Here is a 24,528-nt window from a genome sequence, read left to right on the forward strand (position 1 = left end):
CGCGTTCAAGTGAAGATTAACCCCCGTATTCAGAAACGCTCCTTCACTTGAGCTTAACTTGCCACCGTCTTGGAAAACGCGTTCGGAACGCGTTTGTGCCGCCTTGGCACAGCCTAAAAGCAGCGCGTTCGGAACGCGTTGAAGGCGGTGGCAAGTCAAGTTCAAGTGAAGGAGCGTATCTGAATACGGGGGTAAGAGCACAAATGATGATACGATCGGTAGTTGTGCCACAAAGAGAACTAACCATTCTTTCATGATTTCTGGTTTACCTCTGCAGCCATGTGTCGTACTGCCCGTTACAACATATAGACGTCTATACACTGCAACCATCGAGTCAAAACAATAGTCCACTCAACTACACGTATATAACGCATGTCTTATCTTCTCCGATGGCCTCGCGAATCACTGCCATGAGAGGGCGGCACCCGGGCGCCTGTTAATGAGAGGGAAGATTCGTATACTTGTAATAAATGCCTCGTGAATATACAGCCTTGCTTGTTAGACCGCTTGACTTAATATTCAACTTATGGGGTCTTCTTTCATTGCTTTTATTTTGCCTATAATAACCCTGTTTACTAGGTGCACGGCCGGGATGGACCACTTTCACAGCTCACGGTTCTAGCTAGGAATTCAGATTCCCATTCTCCCTGATATACAGATATTCGCGAATAAAAACGTCGATAAGGTGATAATCGGCCTGCTGACCCGTTTGGGCTGTGCGCCAGTGCGTCCGAGCCGAGGCTGTCGGAGCGGCCATCCTCGTCGAACTCGTCGAGGGCGACGGCGCGCTCGTCGTACTCCTCGTCTTCCTCGGCAGCCGCCGCCGCTGCCGCCGCGACCACGTCGTCGTCTTCGTCCTCTTCCATGAGTTGATCGGGGGGTCCTCCCATGAGTGCACGGCCGGACAGCAGCGCTTCGCCATCGCTGCACGACGCTGCGCTCAGCCTGAGGCGGCTGGCGGCGGTCTCGTCGTCGTCCTCCTCTTCGTCCTCATCCTCCTCTTCCTCATCGGCGTCGGCGCCTTCGCACAGGGCCCCGTCTTCCTCCTGCTCTTCCTCGCTCCGCAGCTCGTCCGTCGACAGCTTGGTGGGCGGACTCTTGCGCTTAGACGACATGCTCCTGCGCCAGCAGAGAAAATACACGGGACGATAAGAAGACATATAATGTGAGCAAGACATACATTATGCTGCTCGAAAAACAGCAAAAGCAACTAGGCTACTGGAAGACGACAACGTAAGCGCTGTTGTGGTATATACCCACACTTATAGTTCAGTTGTCTGCGGCGTTTCTTCAGTGTATGCGCTTACGTTCAACCAACTAGAGCCCAAATAAGCGCTCGCACATTCTGCTTATTTTACGGTTCTTTTTTTTTTTTCGCAGGGCTGTGCACATGCTCTGTGAGCGTGAACCTATATCGGTGCCTCTCTGCAGACTGCCATTACTCGATTGACTCAGCGTTTGGCAGAAGTGCTAATGCCCAATTTCAAACCCAAGTAACGCCTACATTGCGACCAGAACGAAATGTAGAGGAATAGCGTCTGAAATAAATGGTCGCATGAACGATTCACGCTCGTGCTTGCCGCCACATCAGAGGGCCTATACACCACTCAATTCTATGAATAAACCGTCTTTCTCCTCAAGCTGCGTGCCAGTAATTCAGGAACATTTGCGATCGACTGAATCACAAGAATCGCGCGAAGAAGGCATTATCAATTACTCGATGCCACATGGTTCTTATGTGCACGTCAACCGGTGGCAAGCGAACCCACATTTTTTTGTCAAGATACAAGTTCTTTCCGCGTAACAGGGCGTAAATATGTGTCATATGTTAAAGCAAGCATAGACATCAGAGTTAGGGGCCAAACGAACAGAGACTACGGGAAGTGTGCCATCCTAATGCATCGTTTTCCAGGCCACGCACCTCAAGAAACGAGCGCTATATACAGCGAATTTTCAAAGAGAAAACTTCGGCGCAAAGGCGTGCCTCACTTCTTTAGCGTACCGAAGCACTAAGCCAAAGTTTTCCGACGAGATTCGCGGGCAGCGGTGAGGGCGCAGGAAAACAGGAACGCGGAGGCACTTTGACACTTGCATATGGCCGCGCGGGCAAACACGCAAACGAGCAAGTTGGCCAAAAGTGCTGATGCTCGAAGAAAGTGCTCTTAGCGCCTTGCTAGCCGGACCGGACCGTGTAGACGCAATCTTGCGCGCGTGCACTCCCAGTTTTAGCGAGCGGGCAAGTAGGCAACTAAACAAGCAAGCAAGCAAGCCAGCGCGAGAGGCCAGCGAGCTATACGCTCCTGCATGCCGGTGCCGGCCGCGACAAGCCAAATTATACGCGAAAAACGATGCGGGCGGGCGCCGGTGCGTCGCCTCGTGCAAAAGAGGAAAACACGCCGTCGTCCCCGCTTCCATGAAGGTGTGGTACATAGCGGTTTTGTCGATTCCGACGCGCGAGCGCCCCAATGTATGCACGGGGTTTACGTGTTGGGTCCGCGCAAACTCTCCGCACCGCTTTTCATAATTGCGCGGTGCGGGTGTGGGCCACACCGCGCGCGCGCGCACACGAAATTGGGAGGGGGTGCCTGGTGGGGTTGGCTTTCATTCCGCCAACAACATATATATCTTCTTCATCTCTGTCCCTTGCTAGCGGGAGCTGCGGTTGAAACCACGCGGCAAAGTTACGTGGTCACCGGAGCGGGCGTAGCCTGTACAGCGATGCGCTGTACCAACTTTGGGGAGCCCCCGTGCTCCTTCTCGCCTTGCACTTGTGTCACGCTTGCATGTATGCATGTGTGTTGTTCTTGCTCGACTCTTATACAGCCACCGAGTCGCCAACGCTAACGCGCATGCACTTGCTTCAACATCTCGGCTCCCCCTTCGCCTCGTCGCTTGGAAAACGAAGTTATTATTTTTCTGAGCAGTCGAAATGAAAGATAGCCCCCTCTGCATGCATGTCGCGCTGGCAGGTCTGTGTGCATTGCAAGAGGTAAGAGGCGGAGATAGATTCCACGTGTAACGCAATAAGTGTGTGTGTGTGTGTGTGTGTGTGTGTGTGTGTGTGTGTGTGTGTGTGTGTGTGTGTGTGTGTGTGTGTGTGTGTGTGTGTGTGTGTGTGTGTGTGTGTGTGTGTGTGTGTGTGTGTGTGTGTGTGTGTGTGTACACGCGAGTGCGTGCGTGGTCATATGCTAATTTGCTTGCGAAACGTGCGGAGTATGTATACGTGCGTTAAGGGCTTGGCTCTAAAGGCTCCCCCGTTGCGGGCGCATTAGTCGCAGCACAAAGTGCAGTTGTCACTCGAGGCGCTATACGCCGTTTCCTATACTTTTGATTAATAGAAACAAATAAATCATGTTTATCTCCTCGTTATGTAGTGGTCTTATTTTGATCTTGATCGTGCGACCTATGTACAAGGCCACAATAGGGATTAGATGCATAAAGAGGGGAGAGCAGACCTGACGCTCTTGTTTCACGCTGCAGCATATTATGTAGATAGAGAGAGGCCTGTGCTCATTTGCTGCAACGAAGAGCGCTGCTAAACCCAGGGTTTCTTTACATATATGGAACCGACGCAGTGCGACGATTCTGATGCTGCAAATAAGCAAGGATATAGCAAAAAGAATAAGCAGCAAGGACTTCGCAGTGAGATATTACTTATATTTTTACATATAAGAACATGATAGCAAGGTATCTTACTACGCACCTATATTTTCTTGCCAACACTCTCCAACGTCAGAACTAAAGCGTACAGAAATACACTGTGTTTGTCGCTTAAAATTGTGCGAATTCTGGGACAACAAAAATTAGCATTTAAAGAATTTATCTGTTCGGAAAAGACTCGTCTCTTATGCACCCTTTCCAATGGGTGCATCGTCTACCCTTACGATCAGTACAGAAGGAGCCCACGTCACACGCGCGCACGGCGCAGAGAGGGAAACGCTTTCAAAGTCACGTAATCTCAGTTTCTCACCGCCAGTGTGCACCAATCTGGCGTGCGGCGCGTCGCCCTCCGGGCGAGAGATATTGTTTCCGGGCGTAAAACGCGAACTCCGTATAACCCAATTACCCTTCCGCTGGAGCCAGAGGCGCCTTTTATCCGCCATAACACGCAGCGCTGCGTGCGCACAAATGACGCAGCTTTTGTCGCCGGCAGCATGCGACGTGCGCGCATTAGCGATGCAAGTGCGTACCCTGCACTGTGCTCGCAGGTGTACCAACACAGTTATGGAAACGGCAGAGGGGGAAAATGCGGTAAAGGAAGGATGGGGTAAAACGTGCGTATATAGAAATCCACGTGTTCAGTTCCTCTAATCCGACGGATCCGACTCATGTGCTACAACTTTACGTGCCGTATTCGTCGCGTATGCCTTCGCACGTTTCTCTTTAACGACTACATATACTCCACCGAAGAGAGATTTTCTTCAGAGGAACGCATTCGACGAGCAACGCATGTGCGTTGTCGTGCTTGTAAACATGACTTGTGAGCTCTCAAAATGCGGATCTATTCGCAGACTCAGGTGATGAAAGAAAATGTGTAGACGTTGCCATGCACGAGGGAAGTGGCCTCATGCTGTTTGATGTCCCGCGAGGGAGGGGTGGGGATGATGTCCATATGACACTGGCAGGGACAAGGCAGTAGGTTAAAGGAGGATGAAAACATGTTCTAATATGTCATCGTAATGACAAAAGTGATAGCGAAGCCACTGGCTTTAATACAACGACTAATACTCATTTTAACACACGAGCGATAACCTTTACGAATATGTCGATATCAACTGTTGGCCAGATGCTAAACATGAAAACGGTGAAAACGGCGAAGGACCAACTCGCCCAACTTTTTACTTTACTGAAGATTTTATGAGTACACGAATTGTTTGAGAGCTGATGCATACGCGTACTTTCCTTTATAGCAAAGAAGCCCATTCAATGTTCTAGCAAACTATAGGCTCATTTCGACCAATTCCAGGCAGCAGACCATCATTGGGCCAAACCTGGCCCTACGTTGGCAAACACTGGCACAAACGTTGGTGCTAAATTAGAGTTGAGGCCCGTGCTACCACACAAAGCTGCATTCGACCAACGTTTTCAGCCAATAAAGGCCGAATATTGGCAAAGATAGCTCTAGCCAACATTATCCGCCGTACGTATCGCCAATATTGGCAAGCTTGCATGAACAGTGGCAGCTCCGAGATCTTTTGCTAACCTTTTTCGTTGGCTGTGCCAATACCTACCCGGCTTTTTCGTTGGCTGTGTGTTTATATCAGCTGGCGTTTTTAACTGATGCAGTTAAATGTGAAGGTGAAGTCTTGACATTTCTATAGTTGTTTTTGACCAATTATAATTAATAAAGGACATCACAAAGCTCCTGTAAATTGAAAGGAGATCGACAAAACGCGACTAAACAACAGAAGCAGCGCAGTTTCCGGGACGTTTATCTCGCAGTGCGCGCAATCGCTAGTCATTTAGATAAACACCCGCGCCGCGTTTATCTGGCCCTTCTGTTCAGCATCAGGAGTGTGCGGCCCGACACTAGACACGTATATTATATAACCGCACGTGGAGGAAAGAAGGAAGGCCTTAATTAAAGGCGGCTCATGTACTCAGACATCTGTTCTTTTGGGGGGTGTACGACGGGCGGACTCGGAAATTCGAGGACGCCGCCTGATAATTGAGCGAGTTCAGCGTCCGCTCGCGTGGAGAAGAAACGTTACCGCCAACACCGAGTGCTGACGATGACGACGCCTGCGGACATTCTGTGCACCACTGACACCACGAAGGCGCCGCGCTGCGCTTCTGCAGAGCGGCAAAAACCAATTAGCCCCACAGGGCTACGTCGAGCTAGGGCGAAAGTTAATCTGAGACGCCCGAAAACAGGAATATATACACTTCGTGGCGTGTCTTAGTGTACACACAGCAGGACGTGGTAGAGAATTAATGATGTTACGAAGGTGATAACGGGTTGCCGTATCTGAAGGGTTACTCGAGGCTCGGAAGCGAACCGACGCTGTTGATGTTTCTTCACGTGACGGTATGTGGTCATATGCTTGCGTGGCTTCGGCCTCCTTGCCAGACTAAGCTGTGGCGTACTTTCACTGCAACGCATTCGTCATGCTCGATATACTATGGGTTGCGTAATTTCCACACTTTACACGCAAATAAGAAAGATAATGTAGCTAGGCTTTTTTGTAATTTCGAGAGATCCAACAATGCGGTTGGCGTACGTCTCGTTTAACCTTTGTTCAACGAAGAGCCTTAATGCGATGCTCAGTTAAGCCAACACGTACAGGCTGAGCTTGGTCAACTTGGGCGGCATGGGAGATGGCCCGTGTACACAGCAGGATCCCGTGAACACCTAATACATCATGGTAAAGAATGGGCAAGATGGACTAAGTACTTCACTAATGTTTTAGGGACGAAGCTCCTTATAGCATCACCTGGTCGGTCGCCGCTCCATCCGGCGTGCCCCCGCCGTCGCGTCTCCCGTACCATTCAATAGATGGCGCTGTCGCATAGAGATGCATGCAAACTGCAGATGGGTGACGATATACTAGATGGCGCTGTCCCACATAGATGTGTGCAATATGTGTGCAAAAAAAAAAGAAAAAAAGAAAAAAGAGGGAAAAAAAAGCAACGGCACCCTGCACGCTAGATGGCGTGCAGTAATCAAAGTGGCGTATCGCTTTGATTACTGCTGGGCGAAACCACTGAACATTTCACGGTGTAACCATGATTGCTTCAGGAGCTTCACCCGAGCTCTTCATCATTCACCCGTGGATATGCTGTAATTTTTTATAAGACTATACGATACCTACTTAAGTATACGTATCTTATAGGGTAGGACAGACCTCTGTTTTTTTTTTTTTTTTTGTCTTCATCACAATGTACCGCACACCCTTCCTGTCGGGGCGGTTCGAAAGAGGTTCGGAAGAACATGCATTCCGTTATACGCAGTATATGTAACTACCGTGGAAAGTATACCATAGCTTTAAAAGGCAGCAAACATGAGACCAAATGCTTGCGGTTTCAACACGGAGAAACCAACACAAACGATGCGACTCAAAGCTGCCGTGCCCCTCCCCCAGTTCCGGTGCGGCATGTAATACTACTTACCACACTAACAGGCAGCAGCAGCCATCTTCGCATGCTCCCGATACGGCAATCTCAACTTTCAGCACGTTGTTTGCGAGCTCCAAATTGGATACAGGAGCGGAAGCATACAGCATAACGGATAATACAGCAACGGCGCATGTTATACGAACACACTCGCGCAAGGGTTTTGCGGCCCATTAGAAACCCACGTCCGCGTAGCAGCCTACGCATTCGAGCGTGCGCAGAGAGCTAAGTTGCTGCGGTCGTGCGCCTGTGTATGTGTATGCGTACTACGTGAGCCCAGTACACATACAAGCTGCGATTACGTACTAAAAAAATAATAAGAGCGCGAGTGAATGCCACGAGCGCGGCACACAGAGACAGGCGCGGCGCCTGTATACAACGCCTGCTACGTACAGCGTGCGTTACTCTCGTGTAACAATCGACGACGCGCTTTGAGAGGCATGGAGGTTTGCGAGCAGCCAGCGCCCGACGACTACGCGAAGGCGATACGCGGCAAGATATGCGACGAAAGATCTAAGCCACGCGTGGTGGCGGGCGTTGCGTGTAGAGAAAGCCGAGATCCACTGAAGGATAAGAGACAACAACGACAGCGCAGAGCCACTTACGAATACCGACGACAGCAGCAGTGGGCATTCAATGCTCGATCGCGCGACCGTTTGTATTATATGGTCCGCTTTAGTTTCAGTCGACTGGGCACGCTGCCTCATTCAATACGTGTGGGCTGTTTGCTAGATATGCTGCACCGTTTGCGGTGCCAATTTATGGGCAGCAACGCTATAGTGCCAATAGGGGTCTATATATCTTTTATACGCCTGCTTCGTTTATGTTTTCAAATGGCTCACAGATGTGCTGGTTGGTGTAGCACATAGTTGTAGCCTATACCATAACGCCGCGTGTTATCAATTTTGCCAGAACAATCGAGAGCACGGCGATGGCCGCTTGGAGGTATTTTCTGTCTTCCTTTCTTTCTTTTCTTTCTTTCTTTTTTTTTTTTGAGCAGCGGTAAGGTAAGGAAGGAGAATGGGTGATAGACTTCCTCAATGGCGATTATGACGTGTGCTACAAGCACCTGTTGTCCATCTACCACGCAAGCGCGCGTTGTATTTGTGCTGTACGCACGATATGTTCATCAACACGTAGCTTCTCTTCAAAACTACACTCCCGCGGCCCTTTGTTTCTTGCGTGAGTTTATGAGGCGAAGCCAAATCGACACTTATGCTGAGAAGCGACTATACGAATCTGAATACCACTCCAGCGCAATTAGCGTCATGAAAAAAGGAGTCGGAAAGCTTTATATACAGTCCTTTCAACATCATCTTTTACGAAAGGTAGTCGGTAATTTCAGGTTCACAAGCCGTTAAATCGCCCGGCTATGAAAGAAAAAAAAAAGAAGCAAATGAAATGTGTTAGGAACAACAAGGGCGCTCGCTACCGATATAGGGCTACTGAGGTCAGAAACTAGGTGAGAATAGGCCCGTCCAAAGCTGTAAGGCCACGCGGCAGCGGCGTCCCCATGCGGATCGCGATCCACTCCTTCGTTCGCCGCCGACCTCTAATTAGTTCTTCTCGCTTATTCTTCTTCGCCCAGCTCCTATACCGAAACCAAAAGACCGGTAGCCAGCCAGCAAGCCGGCCGGCCGTCCATGCATGATACGGCGTTCTCTTCTCCGGCACTTGGTGCTGCATCTTCTTCTTCATGCGCGTAGCCGTTCCCGGTCGGACTACATATCTCGGTGGCGCGCTGGGCCGCCTCGGTTATCCAAGGAGACGCCGCGGGCTGCCTTCGAGACAGCTGCGGCACGCAGCACCGGCAGCAAGGCCAGCTCTCTTCCCCTTTTACGCTCTTCTTTTGTTTCATCTCGATCGCCGAGAGAGAGAGTATGCCCGGAGGGCACATGCAACAAACAACCGTGCGCCGCGGCTACCCCACTTCGCGCCCGGCCCAGAAGGTGTTCCCGACGCCGGCTCATCATCGACGGGGATTGTCCGGCGCGCGCGTCGTTCCTTTCATTATTAAACGGCCGAACCGGCCCGCGCTTATACCGATGGGGCTGCTGTCTTCGGCGGCGCGGACATAATGGTACGCGCGCGTAAGGCGCATACGCGCAGCAAACACAGCGCCGGCGATCTCCGCTGGCGCAACAACCGTTCTCTCTTCTTTTTTAACCTTGCCTTCGCGTTGTCTTAGAGCCGAGACAAAAGAAAAGAGAAAAATAGACGCGGAGCTGCTGGTTTCTTATAGTGGCGTGCCACTCCTTCGGCAAGTCTTCCGAAGCCAGCGGCCTCGCCGGTGATTATTCTCCCTCCCAAGACCGATCTGCGCGAGCCCGCTCAGGAGCAGCAGCAGAAGCCGAAGACGGCGGCGGCAGTATAGGGGCTTGAAGCCAAGCCAAGCTCGGTGGCGCGCCAGGCATTATTTCTGACCCGCTTCTCGAAACACACAGACACATCACCGTGGGCGAGCCTCGAAGAACAAAAGGGAAGAGAGGACCGAGATAGCTAGCCGCTGCTGACTGCGAGCGCATGTGCCCGCGCAACGCGGGAGAAAACAAGCTGGCATGCACGCACGAAGAGAGTGAGCGAGAGAGAGGGAGAGGAAAGATAAAGAGAGACAGGAAAATTGAACGACGACCGACCGACGCCCTGTAGGTCCTCTCGCGGGGAGCGATGGCATGCAAAGAAGATATAGAACCTGCGCCGATGGAGAAGCAGGGCCAGACGTCTGCAGCCCGAGGTATAGTGTATATACATACGGTCAGGCCATGCCCGCCGAGGGGAGCGCCCCGGAGAACAATGTCAGAGACCCCCCCCCCCCTACCTCTCTCTCTCGCTACGCTTTTAAGGGAATAAGATCTCCCCGTCGTTTTCCTCTCGATTATCAGATCCAATTTTCTTTCCTTCATTACACCGCGCGGGTCTCAGTGGGCAGCTCGACCCCCCCCCCCCCCTTCTTCTTTTCGATGGTGGCAGCGACCAAGAACAACAGGTCTCGCTTATATGCGGCGCGCTCGGGGGCAGATGAACGAGAAAAAGCAAAAGGAGAACCATCGGCGGGAACAAGAAAAAAAGATACAACGCAACTGAGAGGCGGTCGCGGGGGGGGGGGGGGGGGATATAAGAAGGCGAAGTAAGAAAAGGTGGGTAGCAGCCAGCGAGCCTTCTTGTTTCAAGGCCCTGCTTGCCACCTGCAACAAGCTCACGAGTTTCTTTTTCGGTCAAGCAGGCAAGCAGCCGGAGGCATGCAGAGAGCACTTTGTTCCCCCGAGACTTGTTATTGTTCTTCGGCAAAACGGCACCGCTTTAAGCTGCAGTAGTCTATATCTCTCTGCCCTGGTCCGGCTCGTGGTCTCTCTCTCTCTCGCCTTCTCTTGGTCTAACGACTTCGGCGCCGTTCCTGTTATTACGAGTCGCCCAAGAAGCGTTTCCAAGTCGGGGAACGGAAGAAGTTGAAGCCGGAGGCGGGGGGAGAGGAAGGTACGGGGGTGTGCGGAGTATTCTCTAGCAGCACTGTCTTTGTCGAGGTGCATGGCCACCATCACATAGCTACGTCGAAGAAGACAAGTCGGCGAACCTTGAATTGAACTATACGCCGTTCTTTTTGACAGAGCCTCTATATCATTGAGCTGCACGGTAGCCTTGGCTGGTCACATGTATGTATACGTACTACGCAGGCACGCGGCGCTGCATTGCCCGCAGCCACCACGGTCGCTGCAGTGCGCACGCGCGGCACGATTAAAGGGTCCCCGTGCGATGTGTGCCCGCAAGCGGTGGAAGAAATGCTTGGCAGGAGGACTCTCGGCTAAGGACGAAGAACAATTTTTCATCTTTTCTTTCTCTCTTTCACTCCGCACCGTCATAATTGCGCGCCGGCTCCCGACTGCATGCCGCTATCGACGCGCACACCGCCGGGATGACTAACGTCATTGGAAACATTATATACATGCCGGGACAGGACGAACTTCAGCGCACCCCCTTGTAGTAATACTCCTATCTCTTTCAACGTCCAGCTGAGTGGAGCGGTTCTTGGACGCTAAATAAAGCCTGCCCAAAGGGAGAGAAGAAAGAAAGAAAGAATCGAAACGACTGATATCAAGAGGAAAGAAATTTCAGTTCGGCTCTTCGAAGCAGGCAGGCCGGCCGGCCGGCCGGTCCCTTGGTGTGCACACGGCAGCAACAATCTCCGCTGTCGACACGCTAATTCGATCGTGAGCCATTACGAGGCATCCAGCTTCTTTCATCCCGGCTAATAAACGAAGCGCGAACTGCGTGTTCGCGCGCTCATCATGCGGGACTGCTACGCTGCTGCTGCTGGTTATTGTTGAGCCATTAGGAAGAAAGGGCGGAGGGCGGAGGAAGGGCGGATCTGCACGACGCTGCAGCTCGTTCAACGGTGGCACCGGAGCGTTCATCACAATCAAAGGATATACGAACTGAAGAAGCAGCGGCGGCGCCGGCTGAAGCGATACGCCGCTATGTGCAGGCAGCAGGGATCCCACACGAGTTCCATGCGACTCGGGCCGCATACGAAGTCGCGGAAAGAGGGTAAACTGACAATTACGAAACGCTGGAAGTACAAACAGAACGTCCGTGACGTGACCGTAAAGATGATAAATAACGGACACGGAAGAAATAAATAAATAAGTATTGTATGCACAGTCTTTCTCGTGTACAACGCTGTACGCCGGGTAACCAGCATACCGAAGTTCAGCGCAGCCATTGCGCAGAAATAAAATACGACTGTCCTGCGAAAATAAGGCAGCCCTCATCTTTCGCTGCCCGCATTTAGTAATCTGGTATATATTGTGACAGCTTGGAAAGCGTGAGAAGGCCACTCTGTTACAATGTGATATGTATAATTACGCCGAGAGGCAGTTTATACGCAATAAGGTGCATTACATACAGCGTTAGCGCCCCAATGGTTCTGTGCCGCTGCAAAAAATCTAAATGCTGCATTGCCCCCTCCCACCATTGAAGCTTGGTTTCTAAAATTAACCTCTTCTGTGACGCACGCTGCATTATTTCAATCACAAAAACGAGTGTCGCAAGGGTGAGGAACGCTGTGTAACACACAATGCGTTAGCTGTTCACCTGCGCTGTATACTTCCTGCAAACTTGGTGGTTCGTCGCACATTTGCGCACACTATGAATTCAATACATCCAACATGATCGTCTGTTGCTAAATCATAGCCTTTATTTTGTTTCAAGAACACGGGCTTACGGCTGTGAAATCCAGTTGCGGTATGCTATCGCTCCTTCGTTTGCGTCTCATCATCTCCATCAACATAACTCCTTTCGGCCAAACCCGGTTTAGTCGCACACATATCGTGGCAAGTACACACAGTTTATATCGATTAAGGCTGGCATGTAGGTCTTTGTTCCTCGCGGTTGATAATTCCTCATTTTGTTTCTATCCACGGGATTATGCTGCTCGACGCTCGGGCTGTTGAAGCGGGAAGTGCAGGGCCACGGCGTGCCCGTCGATTCGAAGAACATGAAACAAATGAGCAGCAACTGCTTAGGGGGCTTCACCAACCTACTTCTGTTTGCCAAACCTATCAAACGTTCAGTTCAGGGCTATTTACTACAGGACTCGCTCTCGCGAGATGGCCTTACGAGATAAAGCAAACGCCAGGATCATGCTTCAATGTTTGAACAAGCGGAGACACTGGCTCCCATACTATAAACGTAATCAATCTTTTCGACCGATTCACCTAATCGGCGCCGACCTATCGGGACCAACAATGGCATCGATGGTGCGCGTAAGGTGCAGATTCGAAAAGCCTCAGCTGTTCCGGGGCGTTCAATTGCATATGAAGCCCACTGTCGCCTCGTTCATCGCGATATGCCATGCGCGTTGCAGTGTGTGTGTCTATACGTCGAGAAGCCGCATGATGCCTGGAGGCGGGAAACACACATTCTCTCTCTCTCCGAAGCCTCCGAATCTGGCGGTGCGTGCGAGCACAAGTGTTCAACGGAGAGAAGATGATGGCAACATCGGCAATAGCAGTGCGAAAGTGCACCGCCGCACTGAATACCAATTAGGTGCCCCGCGAGAGAACTCCCTGCCTCATCAAAGTCCGCCACAATATCCGCGAGTTCGGCGAAAGGCAAAACGACAAACAGGTCATTAGTCACGGCGCAGTTCGGGTCTGCATCGCCTTCGCGGAGGCCGCAACAACAGCAGCAGCAGCCGTTGGCGTCGCCTGGCTCGGCAACAGGTAACGCGATAAACGCCACCAAGGCGCGGACAAAAGAAGAACGTACACTCCCGGGAAATGACAGCCACCGTACTATGCACCTCCGTCGCCAGGACTGCACGTAGGTGGCGGCCGGACGGCGCGACGAATAGAAAGTGTATGGAATCAACCCACCAGCGCCGCCAATCTGAGAGCATGACGTCAGAGCTCATTTCTTGTTTCTCGAAGATTGCCCGCTCCCACGCAGTCACCCCCCTTTCAACGTATGCAAGCGCGAAACGAAGAACAGAAGGCGCCGTTTGATAATCGCGAAGCGCCGCAGGAAAAAAAACGGCCACTTATTGTTTCGCGCGCCACTCCTCTATATATATGCCGCCTATGACGCACTTGCCCGCCATGCGAAGTCGATATATATCGTTCTGACGACCACTTCTCGCCAAAGAAAAACAAAAAATATGGCCGCGAGCACGCGAGCAACGTCGTCTCGAATATATAGGCCTTCCTCTTAACTTCTTCCCCTCCTGTCTTTTATCTTATGAGCCGGCGCGGAGTTGTTATACCAGCGCAAGAAGCAGCCGAAGGTCCAGCAACTGCAGGAGAACGAAAGAATGCAAAAGAACGATCTCGTGACGTGTGGTGTTTTCTCTGCATACACTCCCTCGCACGCGCTCCGCGAAGCCAGTGTCTCCTTTCCTATATATACTATCGCATATTATCTTTCCGCCCAACCCGCGACAACAATGGCGCTTCATTATATACGGCGTCGTTTCGAAAGAAAAAGAGAGCCGCCGCGTGCTGCGCTAACCGTTACCAGAGGCCGAGGAAATCCTTGTAAAAACAGCCGTCGCCTCAGCAGCCCCTTCGGCCATATGCGCCCGTTGGGCAACGCGCTATCGCTTCGGGTGCCGGCGGTGGTTAATAATTCCGCCGAGCTAAAAGAAAGAGACAAAACAACTGCGAGAAGCTACGCGATCGAGCCTTCGAGAAGGCGCGCGCAAAACACAAAGAGAGTCGGGGACGACCGAGAGGAGCGGCTGTGATAGCGAAGCAAGCGCCCCGAGGGAGGTGGGCAAAGGCAACGCAACAATGATAATGATACTTATTAAAGGCGCGATAAGCGGAGCCTTGGTCGAGGAAATGGCGTTGAAAATCGGCTCGCCCCTCTCTATACACTATACGTACACTCGGACACGCGGAGGCAATCAATGGCGCGTTCGAATAGATGTGGTGGACAACCGCTGACCGAGGAAACACAAGCGGCCTGCTGCTGCTTCTATGGAGGAAGGGACAAGCTAAGAGAGGGAGAGAAGGTTGAATACATCGAAGGCATGACGAAAGAATTACGGCGGTCATATCTTATCGGTTTTTCCTCTTCTTTATCTCTATTTCCATCATTCTAACGATTTCTTTTTTTTTTTACTTTTATCATGTTTTCATTGTTAATTAAGCCCGGCTGCATACACAGCCTACTTGTGTTTCGCCTCGGCCCAATGTCTTTCTTCGCTATCGACTCTTGCCTGTTTCCAGCTGCGTTTCAAAGCAGCTTTTGTGCCACCTTCGATAGGCGATGAACAAGAAAGGAGGCCACTCCCACGTGCCTACATGTACGAGGACAGGAGAGACATTGAATGCAGCGGGTTGCAGCAGTCAGCAGTACAACCAGAAGGGGAAGGGGGTGGGTCCTTGGCCGCAACTTTTCGCGATAAAGACTCCCCGCTGAGCTTGGAAGTGCAGCTGACCAGCCATGCGCTGACTGGACAGACTGGACCGGACGCTAACAGACCATTACCGATGAGATGCTATAGCTAGGCATATTCATCTACAACCCGCAGGTGCCCCCCCAGTCTTGCCGACAATCAATACACGGCCGGGGCCGACATGCCACTCGAGTTGTTTTGCGTCCTTAGGGTTACAATTTAGATTTGCTTCTTCTATAGGCACGGGGCTACATACATAATATTGTTCGAAGCAGTACATGTTACAATCGGAGTTGCATATGACACAAATCGCGATCTACAGACGTTCTTCATCGCATAGCCCACGAGTGCGGTATGCAACAATGGCGAATGAGCTAAACAGCGTTTTCTTTTTCTTCATGGACAAATGGGTTTCGCCAGCCGAATGAGTAGTATACAAACATCTTCTCGAGAAGAAAGTAAAGGGAGGCGGAGTGGCAGCGAGAACAAAAAAAAACAAATTAAAAAGAAGGTCTTGCTCCACGTCTAGAACAGCGATAGCTTACCCAACGACGACAAACAAAACAACCACCAAAACTGACAAACATGATTACTGCGGTGACGACAGTATTACAGTAGCGTTGCACGGACAATAGCCTAGCGACCTCGCAGGAACTGTATATGCTACAATTCCTGTATACATAACATATACAGTGCTGCTAACACAAACTATAGATGTATCTTCTGTATCGTAGACATGATGATCATCTAATTATATGCCCAAGAAATTCGCCACAGGTGTGGCATCGAGTGGACCAGTCCATTAAGCCACAAATGACTACTAAGTCAGGAGATCCACGTTCGCAGACAATGGTGCTTCATAAACACAGATAAACGTGAAAAGAAACGTGTGGGATAGGAGCGACGTAGGAGACTCAGCACCATGTCAATACGTGTCGTTGTTCTTTCCAATCCTCGTTTAGGAACCAGTGTCCTGAGGAGAAGCCAGCCTTACAGGGAAAAGGAACTCCGGATACGTTTTAACAAGTTATTAAATATAATCAGGCCGCAAGCGACACCTTCCAGTTCCGTCAGGCGATCATCATACCATTGATAAACCCTAGCATTAGCAAAATAATACTTCGCCTTCAAAAACCGTACGAACCGTTTCACGTTCCCTTAGTCTCAATAAAATTTGATATACTGCCCGCGATAGTCTCATGAACAGAACTCTTGTAAAAAGTTATTTTTCAACAATTATCTCAAAAGCCTTCATTGAAAGGTTAGCCAGATTTTTGTAATTAACGTGACTTTCTGAACGTCATAACCACATTTTTACACGAAAGCGGAGAGGACGTGAAACTTTAAGAGTATTTGGCTATTCAGGTTTATTCATCACCATTTTCATTCTCATAATCAACGCCTTCGCTGTTTCAATCTTTACACCCATACCTTTTCTCCAGCGCTGAATAGCAGATCGTAACTTTGATTCAGGCAGATCTCTCCCCCTTCTCTATCTCTCCCCCCTAAACTGTATCGGAAAAGGAAAGCGACAAATTTCGCCTATGACTCAGGGTTATACGATCCCAATTATACACTCAATTAAACACGCTACGACGCGAACATTCACAACACCGCTAATTCAGCCGAATGTTATCGGGATAAGGACACACGAGAGAAAAGCAAAGAGCGGCACCACTTATAGAAGCCTCGGAGAATAATCGACGTTACCCACGGCAACCTTATACCAGCCTCAGGTGACGCGCACATTGCCGCCGGGTGTCCCTGGCGGCACCTCGTTAATCTATGCGGATAACTACTCGCCGCTAACTTCCTTTTCTTCTAAATGGAGTCTGCGAAAAAAAATAGAATTAACGCCAATATAGGGGGGTGGGGAGAACTATGGTCATTTGTGCAGACATAAAGAAAGAAGATCGCCTACTGGATAAAGGCGAGACAAAGGAAGTACACCTGTGCCTGGACACGCAGCATGTGTTCAGCGCGTTGTTTTCCCGAGACGATTAGAAGGTACTAGAAGCCAAAGGTTGATCTTCATTTGTATTCACTACTGCCACGCGCGCGGCACAAAGCCAATTGTACGCTCCTGACGCAATCGCTTTTTTTAATCGCCGCTATAGGAGACTCAGGAGATGTGCAATAGGAGTAATAGACTCACACTCATTCGTGGCACACACGCCAAAAGCTTTAATACGATCCATCCAAAACACGGAACCCTGAGGACTTTTTAGCCGTACGTATGACGCGGGTACGCACTGGCGGGTCATGCTGGCGATGAGTCGCATATGCCCCTAATGTGGACAAAGAAGACGCTCGCCTCAGCTCATCTAGGCATACTCGGCAATTCAAAGTGCTGGAAGTGGTGTGATACAGTACCGAGATATTGCAAGGTATAGTTAAGCATGCTATCAAGCAGCGGCATTGAAATTTAAGTATTGGTGAATGCATCATTCAGAATCAATCAGCTGGTCGGTACTTTAGGCATCGCCACGGGTAGTAATCAGTTAATGCTGTTATTTTTCTTTGATCTCGGCAGCTTGCTCAACCGCGTCAATGATCACCCAGCACCTCCGTTAACTCAAATGGGGGATATACTGAAGCACTTTAGGAACTCTAAAACCAGCAGCAAGTCCTATATTGCCATCAACCACGCGAGCTCTGGTCTCGCGGAAGCTCGAAGGCAGTGCCCACAGTACTGTATGTATTTTCTCTACTACAATATATACAATTATAAGCCTGTACGTTTTGGCATCATACATCACATGGTTTAGCTCGGTAAGTGGACCCATGGAACTGGGAATTGCTAGCTGTAGGTCTTAGACGAAGGCCCGCTCTTTTGGAGGTTGATTTACCTGATCTGGTTCGGCCAATAGGGCAGGCCCATATCGTATCCCACTCAAAGCACGTTAAAATTACCATGTTCTGATGCGCTATATATGGGATGAAGGATAACAAGTCTCCCACGTTCGGCGGGATGCACTTCGCTATTCTAAGCTAAAGGAGCTAGTTTTTTTTTTTTTTTCTGAAGCTTGTTAAATAGCTGTCGTTGCTGCTGTCATTCTTGGCGTTCATGTCATTGTTAGCGCGTGGAGGACTACACATCATCGAAAGGTCTGTGTTTAAAACAGTTCCACACGCACAAAAAAAAAAAAGAATAGTAAATATATAAAGCGAAGCCGGTGGCAGAAAATGAGCCAACATTTGCGGCGTGCATGGAATGTCATACATAAAATATATTGCGGTCGATACAGACATCAAGTGGACAAGCGAGTCAAGGAAACGAGGAAAAAAAAAAAAAGAACTGATAACAGCTATCGTCGGTCCAGTGTTTACGGGAGCCAAGCTGTTGTTAACGTGAGGCGGTACGCTGCGAAGACGCAATCATAATGTTACGATAATATGCTGGCACTTCGGCTGCGCCCTTCGAAGGTCTTGTCGAAGGACTCGCACAATGGTGCACTCGTGAAGAATCCTTGAGTGTTGCGAGATTGCCGCTGATCGATTATTTGAAAATGAACTTCGTATAAGCGGTCGATCGAAAGTCGATGGCGCCTATATGTGTATGATCACGGTCTCTACTTCAATATTTCACTATCTTAAAAAAAAAAAAACAATGAAAGACACGCCCGTCCAGTGGTATAGGTCACCTATAAGGCCTCCTTTTTGTGGCATAGCGTTCATTAAGGCTAGGAGGCAGTTATTTCTGACAACACGTGCAGGGCACATGAAGGCAAAAGAATTGAATCGACCTACAGATGTCTGCATGCCATGTATATGGCCATGTATTTGACTGGCATATTCAATTCTGTGGTACAGCAAACAGGATATCGCGATTTAGAACGGTTGCGGCTTGATAGCATAGTTGGTGTACCATACTTGAGGAGGAGACCGGCGCATTGCAAAAGCGAAACAAAGGACAAATTACTATGGCGAAGACGTACACCAGCGCGCACGGCATGCGGCCTCGACAAGTTAAGGTTTCATTTCCCGTCTCTGGTTTCCTATCTTATACGACTCGCTTTTTCTTTAGGTGGGGGGGGGGGGGGGGGTGTCACATGTGGTGTGACATTAAAAGAATACGTCCGTTTCGTACTATTAATACTCGCATTCCACGCAATAAATTCAGTTGTTTGCAGTAAGCACTTTTCTTGTTAACCTACCTGCCTTTCTCTCTCTCTTTCTCTCTCGTTATATGAAGGCCGGCGTATACAGATTAAAGATGTCTATCGAACTTTTGCATCCCCAGTTGCGCACACGAAATGCTTGTTGTATTAAAGTGAAGACAAAAATAAGTTCAACTGCGCGATCTTATGTCAAACAAAGCACCGCTTATATTCGGTTGATTGTCTGAACACAAAGATGCACCACAAGTGCACGCGCGCCCCACGGCAACCGGATGTTATTGCAAAAGCACGGCACAATCAGAACGATCAACCATGCGTCGGTGTGTAACCTCCTGTCACCCACAAGTTCACGGTCACTCTCTTGTGAGGCCAGTCGTCTCATCGGCGCCCCTGCAGCTGCCCCGCAGAATGAAACGTATAGCTCGCACGCGCGATGAATTAAACAACGTAACCGCATCGGAGCAACGGAGAACAGTCCACCCCTTCGAAGCGCGTGGCGACGACCCATTTAAGAGGAACACGCATGGATACCACAGCTGATGAGAAGTGGAGGAGTAGGAAAGGGGGAGGGGGAAGAAGGTGCATCCCGCGTATCGTGTTGCTCCGGCGACGACAAAGCGTGCGGGAGGTACCGCCACACATATACACATACACGCAAGGCACAGAACGCGGAACGATGCTTGCGCGAAGACTTCGCGACCGTGCCAAGGCAAAATCGGTGGAGGGGCGAGGCTCATACTACGCAGCGCAAGGGCGGTCGGTCTCAATTCGCGTCGCCGCGGCCGCGGCGTCATCCATCAGGGCACCGACAGGGCCACCGACGCAGACCGCGGCTGGAAGACGAACAGGGACGACCGCGGCGCATCTGATGGACCGTCACCACGCTTGTCCTGCCGCTGCTGTCGCCGACGATGACGTCGACCGCAGCCGTGATCGTGCCGCGTGGTGGGCGAGCGAGCGTGCCCCTCTTGCGTAAACGCGATGCCTGCCCTGTCGGGATGCGCGCGGGAACCGCGCATGGCACCCTGTCGTCCAGCCGGCCACTCCCTTCCCTTGTGTCTCTGCAGCTTTAAGCCGAGCGCACGTCTCTGCAAGGAATGCATATATGCAGCGCATCAACCCGAGGGGATTGCCGTCCCCTGCATCTACTAGTGAAAGGGTGCGGCACCGTTGAAAACAGAGCATGTTGAGCTGCGTGGCTTATACGCATGTGTAGTTACGGGTTTGAGCTCGGTGTTTTGCATCAGCTTTTGTCCTTAATGAACTCGGAAGGCAAGGGCTGCGGTGCTGTAAAGTAAGTGTCGCTGTTTCCTTCTCACGCCGTGTATGGCAACTATACAGACCTAATACATATAGACATTGATGTTACCCCGAAATAGATGCCGTAAGATTGTACGCACGTCGTTCACTTTTAACATGCTAATGCTAACAAAAGCGTACGGTGCGAACGTGAAGTTCAACCGCCAATCGTGCAGTCATGAATAGTTCCGAACAGACAAAGAGCAAAGCATTCACAGTGGGTAGAGTGTGCGCGGCTAACCTTCCGATCCAACGTGCAGTCTCTTCAAGTAACTATATCGCGGATGCGTGCACAGTTTGCGCACTTGCTCCGATGCATACAATATATTTTTAAGACAATATTTTCCTGAGCCTCTTCCACCCACATTCCCTAACGGAGTATGATTTCGGTCATACTTGGTGACCGAATTCAACTACCGCCATTTATCGCATAATACCAGCACTAGTTAGTGCTCGATAATCTATGCTACTGTTCGCTAAAGATCGTTAAGTGATTACTAACGTAGAGTAGCGTTGGCTACCTATTGGCCAATGTCAGCTAACGCTCGCATAGCGTTCCTTTAAGACCGTCTTAATAATGGCTAATGTCGGACAGCTCTCGGCTAATTGTGGCTACCCGCTGTTACGTCATTGCCTTCACGCAATATCAATCAAATGATTCAATTGCCTACCAATTATTGTTGTTATTAATTTCTCGCCCCTCCACCATGGCGTGTCACTTTCTCGCGCTTTATCCGATGGCTAAACCGCCATTACTTCCGTACGTTAACGTCAGTCAGTAACCGCGAGTGAAAGTCATGTCACCAAGTACGTAACCGTTTATTCCCATGCAATGTTTCTCAGTAACTGAGTATACTGCCAGCCCGCTCTCAAAGACACAATAATCGAAGAAAGTGGCCGGATATTGCAGTACCTTCATACAGTGTGTATGCATCCCTCAGCATCGCGGACAGCGAAACCCTTTCTTTACCAGAAGCCGACAAGCACCACGCTGGCCAGGTGTGTTTAGAGGCCGTTTACGTATATGTGTATATTCTCGCTGACACCGGACGCGCGCACCGCGGCGCGCGTTTCCGAAGAATGCCCGCGCCGGCACCGGCTGGTCCCATAGCGGGAAAACGGTTAATTTTGTTGACAAGCCGCGCTCGCGAGCGTCTCTCGTGAACCATAAATCAAAGCGGCGGCGAGGGACGCCTTCTCATTTCGCGACAAGCATGTAATGACGGGCTCCTCGAAGACCACCGCGCACCCGAGCAGTTTGAGTTTCTTTGTTTTTTTTCTTCCTTTGGCAAGATTCGTGGCATTGCGCGTACGTGTGTGTGGTTGAAGAACAAACAGATAACGAAGAGAAAGAGAGAATCGTTGGAGCCATCAGTGCTAAGCCCTGCATTTTATACTTCAAACTGCGCATGAATCTACGACGAAGGTTCAGGGAAGTTATCCGAGAGTGGTGCAACTCGCATGCATGCGCTATACACGACCGGAAGAAAGTCAAGGGCGCGCACTCGCGAGCGTTTCAGAGCGACCCAGTCACACAAAAGGAACTCTCTTTCTTCTCGAGATCGAAAACAAAAAAAACCGAAGTGGCGCGCCTCCGTGCCTTCATTGCTGGCGATGAGTCAAAACAGATCTCTGTTATCCTTCTGTTCGTGGCGCTGCGTGCTGCCGCTAAAGAGCTTTTGAGAAGAACGGCGCGCGGCGGCCTTACCAATGCACACACACACACGCACCTAAGACGACGAGGCACGCCGCGAGATACCGCCCTCTATTCGCCTTCTTCTCCGAAACGTCGCTGGCGCTTACGTACGCTCGATGAATCGGCCCAGCGCACAATTGGGCGCGCCGACACAAAGGAGTCGCGACGGCGCCAACCTCGACCCATTGTTGAGGGGTAGCTACCGCTTGCTTATCCGCCTCGTCTATAGAAGCGCGTTCGCTTCGATATGACCTTGGCAGGAAAACAAAAGAGGCTTAAATCTTGGCTCTTTCTCCCTCTCTCTCTTCTTGCCGGTGCCGGGGAGGTATCAATAAATAGACTCTCAAGTTGGGCTTTATCAAGGCGCAAATGGTCGTTAGTTGAGCCCTCGAAGAATAGCATGAGGCGTATGAGACAGCCGGGAGTGCTAAGTGCTGCATATAAATACAGTATTAGCTTTGACTTCGTACCATTTTGTGTCCGACGAGGCAATCAATGTACAATGAGTGACAAACTACCGCCCTCCCACACACTTCCCTAGAATGATTTCGCGAGCCGCTTAGCCTGTTGAACGTACCGGTGAATTTCGTTCAAGGTTGATGTCTAAAGCCTTACAGGTAAATGCAAAGCCGCCCTGCTGCATCTGAACGCGTTGCTGCAGGTATGTTTCCCAGCCACACTTTCCACATATATATGATAGCACCATTACGCTTCTTGACTCCTTTGATCTTCTTTACATTTTCTTCATTTGCTCGCTGATGGCGCTGAAGAGACACAGAGAATAGGAAATTGCCTGAAATACAAGAATATACAGCCAGAACACTGCCCGAGCTTTAATTTTTTTTAATATAAAGAAAATTAGAGGAGGAGATCGACACAAGCGCTAGAAGATATTTCACGGTGTGCATACAGCATGCAAATTACGAAATAACAACCAGTCACCGTTAGAAACATCCATTGGTGCCATTAATTCACACGGCGGTGACCTCAAGAGGAGAACAAAGAAGGCAACAACGGCGATTCTTAATATTGTAATGAAACCTCCGTATATCTCTCATCACATGACACGCCGAGAGTCACGGGCACTCGGTATAAGCACCCAACGATCGCTTCCCTCATTTGCAAATGTGTACAGCTGATACAGGATGCTGTCAGCGAAAACAACGAAAGCGAGCAAAGTGATCTTGTGTGCCTCGAAGCAAGTATACCTTACCACTCCGCTTTCGCATATTCATAAACTGCTGTCCGCGATCGCGAAGCCTCAAAACGCGGCCGCTGAAGAGAGCACGATACCTTGCAACGGCCCACCCAGCGGGCTACGACGAAGGGAGCACGCGACGCGCCATCACGTCGGGCCCGTGCGGTGCGCTCTCGGAAATCGGGGTAGTTAGATGCAGTGCGGAGGGAGGCTCCAACCACAGAGGTTCCAATTATGAACACGCAAAAGAGTCTAAATCTTGCTCTGCAGTGCTCTTACATAGCAAAATTAAAAGAGAAAGACTTAATGCATGTCTGCATGTCTTGTAGCTCTGCATTCACGCATAAAGTTCATTGACTGACTGACTGTCTAGCTGTTAAAGGGACACTAAAGAGCAAAACGATTGTTCTCGCATTAGTAAAGTAGTCTTCCACGATACCAAAAACACCACGCTTGCTGCGAGAAGACGCTTAATAAGCGAGAAAACGCGCAAAAAGAAAATACAGGTGGCGACGCCACCTTGGAATTCCCGCACCATTTGCCGTGACGTCACATATTTATGACGGCGCCTGCTTGGGCCTACGTAGTTCCTAATCGGTTAAATCGAAGTACATTGTCCTCTGAGGGGGCCAGAGACTTGACATAACGAGTTTGTGGAAATCTCGTCGAGCCAGTGGCGCCAAAATACGTTAAATGCTCTTCGAAATCTCTTACGTCTCGAATTACAAAGTTCGGCGCGAAATTTAAAAATGAAACTTTGAACTTGGTTTTCTCCTCTAATAATAAACCTATGGTGGTGAAATAAACTACACTAGAGTTCTTCGAGCACACTTTTATCAATCTAAACCAATTCATTGTTTCTCTTTAGTGTCCCTTTAAGTGGGAAAGCTGGATACACATGATGATCATAGAACATACGCTAAATCAATTCGCAGATTCTGAGTAAGATGTGTGGAAGCATGCAAAGGTTTGGAGTGCGAGCGCGGTGCTGCATTGAACAGAATTACTGCGTCTTGTAAGCGGCGTGGGCATTTCGACGCTCTCAATTGCAATGGGTGCACAATTTTGACACCAACTGTAAGTATTCGATTGCTCATCTCGCGATAATTCTGATTTCGATATTTTTCCTTATCGCACAGGAAAGTTTTCCCGTAAAAAAATATTGTAAACAAAGATTTCTCGCTGAATTCGTGACCTCGTAACGGCT

The 24,528-nt window shown here is 50.0% G+C and overlaps 1 protein-coding gene across 3 annotated transcripts in view; it reads right to left on the bottom strand.

Annotated features, from left to right (window-relative positions):
- The window catches only part of LOC119383158 (transcription factor Sox-5), a 450,853-nt gene that overhangs the window by 99,466 nt on the left and 326,859 nt on the right, over positions 1-24,528 (bottom strand). For all 3 annotated transcript variants that reach the window (XM_037651176.2, XM_049412429.1, XM_049412430.1), the window contains one exon: positions 706-1,119. In XM_037651176.2, the coding sequence (XP_037507104.1) occupies positions 706-1,119 (414 nt within the window). The remainder of the gene's footprint in view (positions 1-705; positions 1,120-24,528) is intronic.

This window comes from Rhipicephalus sanguineus, chromosome 2, assembly GCF_013339695.2.
Source record: "Rhipicephalus sanguineus isolate Rsan-2018 chromosome 2, BIME_Rsan_1.4, whole genome shotgun sequence".
NCBI classification, from domain to species: Eukaryota; Metazoa; Arthropoda; class Arachnida; order Ixodida; family Ixodidae; genus Rhipicephalus; species Rhipicephalus sanguineus.